Source organism: Hyperolius riggenbachi, chromosome 8 (assembly GCF_040937935.1).
Source record: "Hyperolius riggenbachi isolate aHypRig1 chromosome 8, aHypRig1.pri, whole genome shotgun sequence".
NCBI lineage: Eukaryota > Metazoa > Chordata > Amphibia > Anura > Hyperoliidae > Hyperolius > Hyperolius riggenbachi.
In genome coordinates, this window is record NC_090653.1 from 82,823,221 (window position 1) to 82,836,938 (window position 13,718).

At 46.6% G+C, this 13,718-nt stretch overlaps 1 protein-coding gene across 2 annotated transcripts in view; it reads right to left on the reverse strand.

Moving 5' to 3' along the window:
* The window catches only part of MAP3K10 (mitogen-activated protein kinase kinase kinase 10), a 108,254-nt gene continuing 94,536 nt past the window's right edge, over window positions 1–13,718 (reverse strand). For both annotated transcript variants that reach the window (XM_068250819.1, XM_068250818.1), the window contains exons 10-11: window positions 8,181–8,897; window positions 1–871 (exon numbers count right to left, since the gene is read on the reverse strand). In XM_068250819.1, the coding sequence (XP_068106920.1) occupies window positions 477–871; window positions 8,181–8,897 (1,112 nt within the window). In that variant the 3' untranslated portion in view covers window positions 1–476. The remainder of the gene's footprint in view (window positions 872–8,180; window positions 8,898–13,718) is intronic.

The following is a 13,718-nucleotide window of genomic DNA, read 5'->3' on the forward strand; positions in this document are numbered from 1 at the left end:
CAGAGTGGTAAAATTCTTTATTAATACTTAGGTCATCATTAAGACAATGATGGAACAGGTCAGGGCAGGTCTGTCACCCACTAGTTGCTGTAACTGACTCAACCTCTGTCGACCATCGAGCTGCACAGAGGTTGAACCATTACCATGGAGTCCAAATGGGTCTTCTAATCCCCCAAACAGGAAAGGATAAGCTGTAAACACAGGTGGGGCAAGCAGAGGCTCAGTCATTTTCACAGAAACAAAAATCAAACCCTCTTCCTTTATAGAGGGGGCAGTAGAGTGACCACAAGGTAGACCACCTTGGCCAAGGCCGTCATCTCTACCTCTCAAGCCTGCAGTTATTTATTTACTCACCGACATCAGCTGCACCTGACTATAGGAATAAATCACTTAGCGAGTCTTTTTATACCCGTTGGCTTGCAATCACAAAATACATTCATAAGAGGTGCTCCTTTCCTTCACATAATGCTCTTCTATTAGGAAATATCGGCCCCCAAATCATAATAAGGGTCAGTCTGTGGCCGGATCCCTCCCCCACACAGCGGGACAGTGTTGTCCAGTCTCTGTCCTTCCACCTCCATGTCCAGAAGGGTCGGCTCAGCTCCTATGACCTGAACACCTTCTGCGGATCCGCTTGAGCTGCCCTCCCCTCCGCTGCCAGGCGGAGATGAGCTGTGAGTCCGAGAGACGGCCACAAATTTCCAGGGGTCTAGTCGGGGGTGGGTAGCGGAGGGGCGGGGCCTGGGGGCGAACTCCAGAGTAGTGGGTCTCTCTACTGCTAAGTCCTTGTCATGGGCTTTACGGCGTGCTGGCGGAGGGAATACAAAGTGAGGGTCTGGAAGGCGGGGATACAGAGTGTACTCTTTGTAACCTGAAAAAAATGTAAACAAAATAAATTCATTACATTGAAGCAACACAATTAGAAAATGTAAGCAAGTTATAAAACACTCAATTGCAGATCAACGGTACCCATACACATATGGATTTGCAGCAGATTCGACCATCAGATAGGTTCCTGTCAGATCAAATCTGACGTGTGCCACACAGTAGGAACAGATTTTCAATAGATTTCAGAATGAATTTGATCCAATGCAAAGCTATGGGCCATCATTCTGCTGCCAGCAACCGATCGACCTAGATTTTCTGTCCGGACCGATCGATCGAACTTGCTTCCTGCTGCATCGATTTCTAGCTGATTCGATCAAAGCGGTCGAATCGGCCGTATATCAATGGAAGAAATCGACCAGTGTATGGGTACCTTTACTGTATGAGCTATGAAGAAAGATCCATTATATTTATTCTGTGTAGTAGTAAATCATAAAGCAGTGCACTGTACACTTGGATCCTGTTTTAGCACATAAATCAGCAAGATAGACAGGCAACTAGCATAGCTTAAAAAAGGAAATAAATACGGCAACCTCCATATCCCTCCCGCTTCATTTGTCCTTTAAAAAAATCCTGTAACATAAAAAAGTGCCCCTTGGGAGGGGGATGCCTCCAGAGGAGTAGCTATGGGTGGGCAAGGGGGAACATATGTCCCTGGGCGCTCAGCACAGCTGCCGCACCCCCACATGTGTGAGAGGCGGCTTGCTGGCCACCTGAAGTGCCCCTTCTTCTCTGCCTCCCTCTGCAGAGGCGTGAGTAAATGTTAATAACACCAGAAGACTCACCTTCTCCAACGTTCCAGCGATTACCTCATCTCTCCTCTGTTACCAAGGAGAGGACACTGGGCACACTGCAGAGGACAGATGATGGCATCGCTGGAGCATCGGAGTCTTTTGCTTTTGCATCTGGAATCCTTACGGGGACACACTTGCTATGTGAATGGAGAAAGGGGCACATTTGGCTATCTAAACAGTATTTGTACATTTGGCTCCACCCATGACCATGCCAACAATTGGATGTGTGGTCACTGCAATTTTTTCAGTTGAGAGGGTGCAAAAACGGTCTTTGTCCCTGGGTGCCGAAAACCTTAGTTACGCCTCTGGAAGCTTCTGGATCCTATCCAGGCTTTCCCCATCCACCTCCGTCCCACAGTGGTCTTACTGGGCCAGAGATCATATAAATTAAGCACAGGAATTGTAGAAGTTTGAAAATTGTCTTGGTCCTTTAGAGTAGGTTCACACTAGGTCCGGGAACTTATCCGTGGCTCAGTTTTTAAAAGCTGATGAAAACCGGAGCCACGGATAGCAATGTTAAAAATAGCAGCCATCCTTACCCAAACAAAAAACAGATCTGTGTGCGTTTGCGGGGACCAGTTTTTAAAACCTGAACGGTAGGTCCGGATTTGCTGCATTTGCACAGGCCGCATATGGCTCCTGATACACGCAGGGGTAGTGCAGAGTTCCCCAAGTCCGTCCTCAAGGCCCACCAACAGTGCATGTTTTGCAGAAAACCACAAACCTTCACAGGTGAGGTAACTAGTGTCTCAGCAGAGCTGATTAACTACCTGTGTGGATTTCCACAAAACATGTACTGTTGGTGGGCCTTAGGGATAAGGTTGGGGAACACTGCTTTAGTGGAATACAGCCTGAAGAAGAGCCACCTTTATTTTATACTGTTATTCATTCTGTTATTGCAGTGTTTCTCAAACCTGTCCTAGTGACTCCCCAGCGGTGAATGTTTTGCAGGCAGCCTCACCTATGCATAGGTGGGATAATTAGTGTCTCAGCTACATGGAATCCACCTAGCTGAGATAGTAATTACCCCACCTGTGCATAGGTGAGGCTGCCTGCAAAACATGCACCGCTTGGGAGTCACCAGAACAGGTTTGAGAAACATATTGTATTGACATTTAAAAAATGATATTGACCCGCCGACTCCAATCCTCCAGAATACCTCCCGAAACACGTTCTCTCACGTAGCCCCGCCCCTGCTGAAAAACTGCCATTCTGTTTTCTATCACGAGAGTAAAAAACAGACCAGCGCTTTTTCAGCAGGGTGCAGGGCTATGTGACAGCCCCGATGGCCACACAGCCAGGTTTTCAGGAGGAACGGAGCTGGCAGGTAAATATAATTTTTAAAGGATGATATGACTACAGAATAACATGAAATTGGCATTTCAGGCTGTACAGCTTCTTTAACAACCCTAAGAACAAAACTGAGTACGTCCTATCCTGAAACAAGTGCAGCCACAATATCTTGCCTAACAAGCTCTCTCCTCATGCTGCACAGTAAAGCAGGCCATACAGTGGCTCGATTCGCGGCCGTTTCGACAGCAGATTCGATCCTGGGATCGAATCTGCTGCCAATCGTTCGCGGTAAACGCAGCCGCCGATCCGATTTCCTCCCGAAATCGGATCGGTCCGTCGATCGCGCCGTGCGGGAAATTACCCTCGATCGCCCGCGGGTAAAGTGCGCGTCGCTAGCGGCGGCCGATCCGATCAGGTATATATTACCTGAGGCTGGCTCCCGGGCGTCTTCTCCACGCTGCACGGCTCTGTTCTGGCTCCATCCATCCCGGCGCTTCCTGTGTCACTGCAGTGACCAGGAAGTTCAAATAGAGGGCGCTCTATTTGAACTTCCTGGTCACGGAGTAACACAGGAAGCGCCGGGATGGAGCCGGAACAGAGCCGTGCAGCGTGGAGAAGACGCCCGGGAGCCAGCCTCAGGTAATGTATACTCGGGGCAGGCGGCAGGAGCAGCTCAGCAGATGGTGAATCGGTTTCAGGCTGAAATCGGTTCACAATCTGTTTGCAGTAAAGGCAGCCATACGATCCCTCTCTGATCAGATTCGATCAGATAGGGATCTGTCAGCTGGTCGATCTAATGGCACATCGACCAGTGTATGGCCACCTTAACACTTAAAATCAATGGTTCTTATTGGCTGCAGGGAGGGAGGAGGCAATGAGCATATATTACTCACTAAGGCACAAACAGAAAGATATGATTCGCTGCTACAAGCAGCTGTCATTTTTAAAGAGAATCTGTATTGTTAAAAATCGCACAAAAGTAAACATACCAGTGCATTAGGGGACATCTCCTATTACCCTCTGTCACAATTTCGCCGATCCTCGCCGCATTAAAAGTGGTTAAAAACAGTTTTAAAAAGTTTGTTTATAAACAAACAAAATGGCCACCAAAACAGGAAGTAGGTTGATGTACAGTATGTCCACACATAGAAAATACATCCATACACAAGCAGGCTGTATACACCCTTCCTTTTGAATCTCAAGAGATCATTTGTGTGTTTCTTTCTCCCTGCAGTTCTCATGCACTGAAGTTTCAGGCTGCTCTTTTCTTCCTGCAAACAGCTTTGCCCTTGTCTGTAATTCCTCAGTATGTGAAAGCCCAGCCAGCTCAGAGGACAATTTATCCAGCTTGTAAAAGATAAGAGAGAAGAGAGAAGCTGCCCTAATCTAAATAATACACAGACAGTGTGCATAGAGGGACCTGGAAGGGGGAGTTCATAGCAGAACCACAACACTGAAGAACTTGGCAGCCTTCCAGACACAGGCCGACAGGTCTGACAGGGGAAAGATACATTGATTTATTACAGAGACTGTGATAGTAGAAAGTGCTGCAGTAAGCCAGAACACATTAGAATAGCTTTTGGAACTTGTAGGATGATAAAAAACAGGATGCAATTTTTTTTACGGAGTCTCTTTAAGCTTTAAAACTTAATTTTCTTCCTATGCCCAGGAATTCAGGTGAATACATATCAATGACAGTCAGCAACACTGGTGTTATCCACGAACATCAAAATCAAAAACAGTGCCTGGTTGGGGCCTTGGACACCTGGTTATGCCACTCCCTCACAAATGACTGCTAGGATAGGTGATGTCAAAGTACATTGATATGATTTATCAAGGCACATGTAGAGAGAATGGGGCAGAGGTGTGGAAGTTGCCCAGATTAACCAGTCAGAATTCTTGTTTAACCATTACTGCCGCTGGGACGTGAGCTTAACCGTCCGCAGCGGCAGCTGCTACAGCCGCACGGACTGGATAGTCACGACCCTGCAGTTTGGGGGGCTGTGCATGCAGTCATGCAGGCAGAAGCCCAGAATCGCGATGGTCCCGGCAACAGGGGAGATTGGTGGCAGGGGCAAAAGTCCCCTGAGCCAATCCATACATGTCCGCCGAGAATGAACACTGTTCAAAAACAGGGATCATTTTCTATTGGTGCTGCCGCAATCCCTCCAGCTCTCTCGTTTCTACCGCTTGTGCCACCAATCGTTAGATTAATGAATGGGATACATTCATTCATTCATTTCCCTTCTAGGCCACTGTGATCGCAGGCATCAATGGATGTCTGCGTCACTTTCCTATTTACAGTGTAACGCATTATTTCCTATGTAGCGTAATTATTGTACGCTTATAGGAAGTAACATGCGAGGACATCTGGCCAAATAGTAAAATTACACCTAGACTAGATGGTGTCATAGAGAAACTGAAAAAATGCACCTTGATTTCAAAATAAAATATTCTCACTATATATTGTACTGTAATGTTAACGTTGCAATACTGGATAAATGTGCAAATAAAATGTGTGGATTTCAATTACGGTAGCATGTAATATTTTAAAACGATAATGGCCGAAAACTGAGAAATAATGAATTTTTTCTATTTTTTTATTATTCCCTTTAAAATGTATTTAGAATAAAATAATTCTTACCATAATGTACCACCCAAAGAAAGCCTAATTGGTGTCGAAAAAAAACAAGGTATAGATCATTTAGTTGTGATAAGTAGTGATAAAGTTCTTGGGGATTGAAAGGGAGGAGCGCTAAAATGTGAAAATTCCTCTCGTCTATAAGGTGAAAAATACCCGCGGGCTGAAATGGTTAATGTAACAAGTGCTCCACTTTTTGCTCCAGTTTTTTGAGCACTTGTATTGACAGATAAGATCCACTGTTATTATAGATAACCTATACGAAATTAAACTCAGAGGCTCAATAAAATACATTTGAAGTGAGAGGAACATGGAGGCGGCCATCTTCACGTTCCATTAAAATTGCCAGTTTGTTGCCATGCCAATATTTTGGTTTTATTAGCATCAAATGCTAGCCATAGACAAATTAATAATGGCCCTACATAGCAAGTGATCAATCATTTCCTGAAAACTGTGTGGTAGTGGCTCGTACACCTACCATGTACACCCAATGTTCAATAGGTTTCAGAAGATTGACTGAACCACTAACGTTGCACTACTCAACAGTGCAATGCTAGCAGCAACCGGTTCCCTGTGGCTCCTCTCCCTGCCCGATAGGAATTTTAATAAATATTCCGAAAGGAGCGATACAGGGAACTACCATATATACTAACATATAAACTGACCCGCGTATAAGCCGAGGTACACACTTTCCCCCCAGAAAACAGGAAAAAGTAATTGGCTTGTGTATAAGCCCCCTCCCCGGTATAGCCCCCTCCACAGTGGCCAGATGTGCTCCCAGTACAAGTCAGACCACTCCCTAGAGCCAGATGTGCCCCAAGGACGATATACAGTAGCTGTGTCTCATGATGCCACTAGATGGTGTCATAGAAATGAGACACAGCGCTTGCCACACAGGAAGAATCCCAGATCATTGCACCGCTAACCCGTTGCTTGCACGCTCTGCTCCAAAAGCTAGGGAACACAGGTAGTTTTGAACACCGCACTCTACACACCATGTTGCGGGGAATGGGGGGGGGGGGGAGACACGGGAGGGAGCCACCTAGCAAGAGCAGGACCACTAGTGCATGATCATTACACCCCTCTGCCAGTAACAATACCTGCTACACCATCCGTTCTGCTCCACTGACCCGTATATAGGCCGAGGGGGTAACTTTTCAGCACATTTATTGTGCTGAACAATTAGGCTTATACGCGAGTATATAAGGTGTATACCGTATATATAAGATGTTTCCCATGAAGGGGGAAATGGAGGCTCTATAGTGCCTAAAAGATTCGTTAGGTATGCATTAAAATCATGAATGTATAAATAATGTAGCAATAGTATAATTATACACAGAACATGCAAGATGGACCAGTGAAAAATTGAGGTAGCACTTGTCAGTGGTACTCCTCTGTACCGTATCTATAGACATCTAAAACGTGAAAAAGTATAAATACGCCAGCTGCTTCAGTGCAAAAGACAGCACCAAACAAAGATATCAACAACAATCCCTCCTAGGTCTGGATGGCATGGCAGAGGGGACAAAAGTGGGTGCAAGTGCTGTACAATGGCACAACTAGCCTAACATGTTTCGCTCAACAGTAGAGCTTTGTCAGAGGATACAGTGTGGCCAGTGTATAAACAAAAATCTTTCATTGTTGATACACTGTGCACACTGTGTCCTGATGAAGCTCTACTTTTGAGCGAAACATGTTAGGGTAGTTGTGTATACATTTAGTTACATGGTTATTTGGGTTGAAAAAAAGACATACGTCCATCGAGTTCAATCAGAGAACAAAGTACAACACCAGCCTGCTCCCTCACATATCCCTGTTGATCCAGAGGAAGGCGAAAAACCTTTACAAGGCATGGTCCAATTAGCCCCAAAATGGAAAAAATTCCTTCCCGACTCCAGATGGCAATCAGATAAAATCCCTGGATCAACATCATTGGACATTACCTAGTAATTGTAGCCATGGATGTCTTTCAACGCAAGGAAACCATCGAAGCACCCTTTAAATGCAGGTATAGAATTTGCCATAACTACTTCCTGTGGCAATGCATTCCACATCTTAATCACGCTTACTGTAAAGAACCCTTTGCTAAATAAATGGCTAAAACGTTTTTCCTCCATGCGCAGACCATGTCCTCTAGTCCTTTGAGAAGGCCTAGGGACAAAAAGCTCATCCGCCAAGCTTTTATATTGCCCTCTGATGTATTTATACATGTTAATTAGATCTCCTCTAAGGCGACTTTTCTGTCTAGACTAAATAAACCCAGTTTATCTAACCTTTCTTGGTAAGTGAGACCTTCCATCCCACGTATCAATTTTGTTGCTCGTCTCTGCACCTGCTCTTTTTACTTGAGTGCGACTTTCATCCAGCTTGCTGGATAACCAAGTGGAGTCAGGTTTGTTGATCTCCACCAGCCTAAAGAGTTTGGTTGCCCTTCCGCAACCTCCCTTTTTGAGTATCTTAATTCTACCATGTACATCAATTGCTTACTTTTTTTTGTGACATACTGCCCCATTGGGGTTCCCATTGTCCTCCCACCCCCATATTTGTATTACAGTAATCACACTGACCTGTGTCAGATAGTTGTGGTGGTGCGCTACCATCTGATGGAGATCTCCGATGACCTGGTGTAACCTGCCGTATGGCTCCATCTGATGGAGTTCTTCTGTGGCCCCTTGTTGCCGTGGCATTAGCTCGAGTGACCGTGACATGGGTGGGAGTCAGGGACTGCCGAGGGTCTCTCTTGAAACTTTCCACTTTATAGTCCACTAGGGGATTTCGGCCAGAGCCATTTTGCTCCCTGCCTGACTCTTCATCCACAGGTTGCCCACAGGGCACGCTATCATTGGCCAGCACGGCGTCATCACTGTCTGAGCGTATGAGGGACTTGGTGGAGTTACAGTCTGAGATGGAAGACAATGAGATGAGGGTGACTGAACTGGGAGGGATGACTGGATCCTCTTTAGACATTGCATGGCTGGGAGAATTAGCAGTACGCTTTTTTGACGCCCACTGAAAGATTCCCTTTCTCTTCTCTTCATGGGGAACCAGCTCTGCCAGGTCACCGCCTAGCGCAACTGCAGCCAAAAGGGATGCGCACCCAAGCAATACCAGTTCACACCTCCTGCGGGGCTGTGAGCCGCGCTTAGGACTGTCCGAAGATGATGTTGCGGAAAGACTTGAGTCGTCATTGTTACTCCTGGCATCAGACGGGATGGGTAGACTGAGGTAGGACTGTGTGGAGGACAAAGATTGAGGAGCGGAGCCTTCACTTTCAGCATATTCCTCTGTAAAGAGAAAATAACATGATTAAAGCACACCTGTCCTGTCACATACTGTATATAACTGCTACTACTGCCAACCTGCTAACAAACCTACAATTTTTTACACTGTAAAGATGCTGATATTTTCTCAAGGTGGCCACTAAAGATACAATTCGCCGGGCGATCGTTCGGAAACAATTGTTCAGGAATACTAACGGATGAAAATCTCCTAACCAATCTGATCAGATTGACAGGATTGATCAGAAAATCATTTAACCACATGAGGACCATAGGCTTACACCCCCCTAGTGACCAGGCTATTTTTTTTTTTTTTTGCAATTAGGGCCACTGCAGCTTTAAGGCCTCGCTGCAGGGCCATACAACTCAGCACACAAGTTATCCCCCCCCCCCCATTTTCTCCCCACCAACAGAGCTTTCTGTTGGTGGGCTCTAATCACTCCCAGGATTGTTTATTTATTTTATACAAATATTTATTGTTTTTTGAAATAAATAAACCTATTTTTTATTTGAATAATTTTCCTATCCCTTCCTCCCCCTGCCAGCCTATGACAGCGATCGGGGAGACTGATGGCGGAGCGGAGCTCCATCATCCAAGCAGAGAAATCTCCTGGAAAACCCCGCCCCAGGACTTGACGCCAATTGGCGTTAGGCGGTCCTGGGGCTGCCGCCGCGCTCACACCAATTGACGTGAGGCAGTCATTAAAAGGTTAATTAATCCAATTGGATTGGTAAGGAGATTGTTGTACGTTAGTGGTCCCAAACGATTGTTTCTGATCGATCATATACATGATCGGAAACAAAACGGTTATTCGGCGAATTGTATCCTTAGTAGCCACTTTAAGACTACCCTACTCTACCAACAAAGAACAAGGATGAGCGGCCACATCTAAACTTTTCCCATGAAAAAAAAATCTGACAAGGTCTCCAAATGTGACTGCTTAAAGAGAACCCGAGGTGGGTTCTAAGAATCCTAATAGCAGACAGAGGCTGGCGGTGCATATAATCACCAGCCTCTGTTGCTATATATCGTCCCTCCAGGGCCCCCCCTGCGCTCTGTTCTGCCCCCCATCCCCCATAAATCACAGCCGCGCTGTCGACACACAGCATGTCACCAGCCGACTGTTTACAATTGCCTATCAATCTCCGCCGCTCCCCCGCCTCCTCCATAGCTCCGGTCCCCGCCCGCGTCCCTTCCCTCCCCGCTGATTGGAGGGAAGGGACGCGTGCGGGGACCGGAGCTATGGAGGAGGTGGGGGAGTGGCGGAGATTGATAGGCAATTGTAAAGCAAGCTTTCTAAGCTACATTCTCTACCAATACTCTCTCAGACTGCCCTAAATTTAAACAATCAGTTCCTGCCTTCTTCCATGGGATGTGGGAGTGTCCCCCAGTTGATCAGTTGATAACTATTGGAAACAGATAGAAGCCTTTCTACATGACCCATTACGATGCCTGGATTAAATCTCCCCAGATATGCCTTCTTGGGGTTTTCTTGGTTGACCGTGTAACTCAGAATAATGACACGTTTGTGTCAGAATCCTTTTTTTTTTTTTTGCACGTTCGGTGATCTCTCATAGATGGATGGCCTTTGACAGTCCAACAGCTGGGACTGTAAGAGCCTGTGGACAGCAGCTTCTGCGCAATTGAGGTTCCGCATAGCTTTGTATTGCACCACACAGTACACAGCTAGCATCTGCAGGGAGGAGTTCTATATTAGGCAACATTTCTGCTAAAATCTTGTCTAATGGTACAAAGTGGGAGAACCGATGAGCAATTAATTGGAAGAAAAGTATCTTATAAAATCTATAACATTTATTTATCACAAATTATAAAAATATATAATGACTTAATTCTTTATAAAAACCAGAGCACTAGCTCCAATAACCTGAGGGATATGATCATCGACCTGTGGGCCCAACATTTGATTATTAGCATCATAGATAGGTCAAACAGTTCGAAAAGCTGGAGCTCACAGCAAAAAATAGGCCTAAGCAGTGTGGACCACAAAAAGCAGTTCAGATTCAAAAAAGAGGTATATGTCTGAAGTGCACAAAGTTGTAGAATCCTGAGCAATCCAAAATAGTATCATAGATCCAGACAGAAAACTTCCCTAATATTGCAGTGTACATAAATAGCAGTAGGTATTCCTCATCATCAGAGTAGCAGTGTTTCTGGGTAGACAATATATTCAGTACAATCAGGTGCCCCTTCTTTGTTCTTCAATCATAATACATAAGCGAAATTCATCAAGGCATCGCGACATCCATCAAACATACTGTTTACGTGACCGTTAACCTCAAAATCAGTTGTAGTATAGGATAGTATAGGATATAGCTTAGGAGATCACTGTGTTGGTAATCAACAGATAAGTGGATATACAGTGCAGAAGTCCGCCAGGGATTGTTCCCTTATGCAGCTCTCCGTTAGCCTCAGAATCAGTTGTAGTATAGGATATAGTGTAGGAGGTCACTGTGTTGTTAGTCAACAGATAAGTAGATGTACAGTGTAAAAGTCCGCCAGGGATAGTACCCTTATGCAGCTCTCCAATCCATATAAGGTCACGTGATGGAAGATATAGCGTAGATGTTATGTGAACTCAAAGTATGGGGGTCCCGTGATGGGCTGTATTACTGCCTCTGTACATTGCCCTCAATTAGGTTGGTGTTGGAAAAATTAGTGTCCATCCATGTGCATATCATCATAATAAGGTGCATAAGATGCAAGAAGATACTCATCCGCTCTGTACAGATCGATGTCAGTGGTCCCCCAGGTGGAGCAATGCTACTGGTGGGCGGTGAGCCCTGGTTTGCCGACCGGTTTCACTGGCAGAGTCGCCAGCATCATCAGGGCAGGCTCATCATACAATCCCGTCTGCACGGATGCCGGCCTAATAATGGCGCCCGGCGGCCCCAGGACGCCACGCCACACGCGGGTCCGCCCCACGTCCGCGCGTCACAAGGTTGCGCGCGCAGGTAGGAGGATAGAGTCCGCGTCGGCGTAGATGAGCAGCACGTCTCCACACCCCGCCGAGGGTGCCATCTTGTGGCCAGAGTGAAAGGCCTTTCGATCTCCAGGCTTGAATGAAGGCATTGTTTATGCACCATTTTTATAGATCTGTATGTTAGGCCTTAGTTACTAATTGAGGGGGGTCACCGGTCCCAGATGGCCTGCCCCCTGGTGATTCCATGGATTTACCTTTAATCAATCTATTTTCTTGGTTTGCTCTGCTGTGCCGTTCCTGGCCACTTGGGCCTCTGGGGGGGTGGACCGTTGGTATCCTGTCCCCTGTGGGGGACCCCCTCCGACTTGCCGGACCCAACCTTAACGAGATCCTCTTTTTATGATTATTGATTTTGGATAACAGTTGTGTCCCACAACTATTTGGGATACCTGTGTTTATTGATACATTGGGTGATTATGTGATTTGTGTATAATTTAATTTATATAGAGATGTGTATTTAGAGTATAGTATAATTGCATGTTTATTTGGTGAATAGACTGGATTTCAGGTGAATCCCCTCGTGTGCTGATGCTATGGCCCCCTGGGTCTTCTTCCGTGCTCTCCCCTTGCTTGCCATGTGGGGCTGGTGCGGCTGCGCTGTGGGGTTGGCCCCCCGGGGGTGCGGTGTGCCCGGAGATGTCTAACCTATGCCCCTGACATGGGAGCGTGTGCTCCAGGGTATAGTTGATTGACCTTTTTCTATTATACCTTTTGCTCATCGATGTCCTTTTTTGAACATTGATGGGCTTATATCTCCGTGGCGCGCCGGCCCCCCTGGTGGCGTCCCCTCGGCCTGGCCGATGTGGGTCATATATGGCGGGCTTGTGATGTGCGGGGAGCCCAGTGGTATGGTGCAAAGGCGGCCCCGGTGCGTCAACAAAGGCGATCTTTCGCCTAGAGCTGCGCGCTCTCTCCCCCTCCCGCTCTGAGGCATGCCAATGAGCTGGGTACAGCCCATCTCTGGCAAATTCCACTCTGGCCACAAGATGGCACCCTCGGCGGGGTGTGGAGATGTGCTGCTCATCTACGCCGACGCGGACTCTATCCTCCTACCTGCGCGCGCAACTTTGTGACGCGCGGACGTGGGGCGGACCCGCGTGTGGCGTGGCGTCCTGGGGCCGCCGGGCGCCATTATTAGGCCGGCATCCGTGCAGACGGGATTGTATGATGAGCCTGCCCTGATGATGCTGGCGACTCTGCCAGTGAAACCGGTCGGCAAACCAGGGCTCACCGCCCACCAGTAGCATTGCTCCACCTGGGGGACCACTGACATCGATCTGTACAGAGCGGATGAGTATCTTCTTGCATCTTATGCACCTTATTATGATGATATGCACATGGATGGACACTAATTTTTCCAACACCAACCTAATTGAGGGCAATGTACAGAGGCAGTAATACAGCCCATCACGGGACCCCCATACTTTGAGTTCACATAACATCTACGCTATATCTTCCATCACGTGACCTTATATGGATTGGAGAGCTGCATAAGGGTACTATCCCTGGCGGACTTTTACACTGTACATCTTATCTGTTGACTAACAACACAGTGACCTCCTACACTATATCCTATACTACAACTGATTCTGAGGCTAACGGAGAACTGCATAAGGGAACAATCCCTGGCGGACTTCTGCACTGTATATCCACTTATCTGTTGATTACCAACACAGTGATCTCCTAAGCTATATCCTATACTATCCTATACTACAACTGATTTTGAGGTTAACGGTCACATAAACAGTATGTTTGATGGATGTCGCGATGCCTTGATGAATTTCGCTTATGTATTATGATTGAAGAACAAAGAAGGGGCACCTGA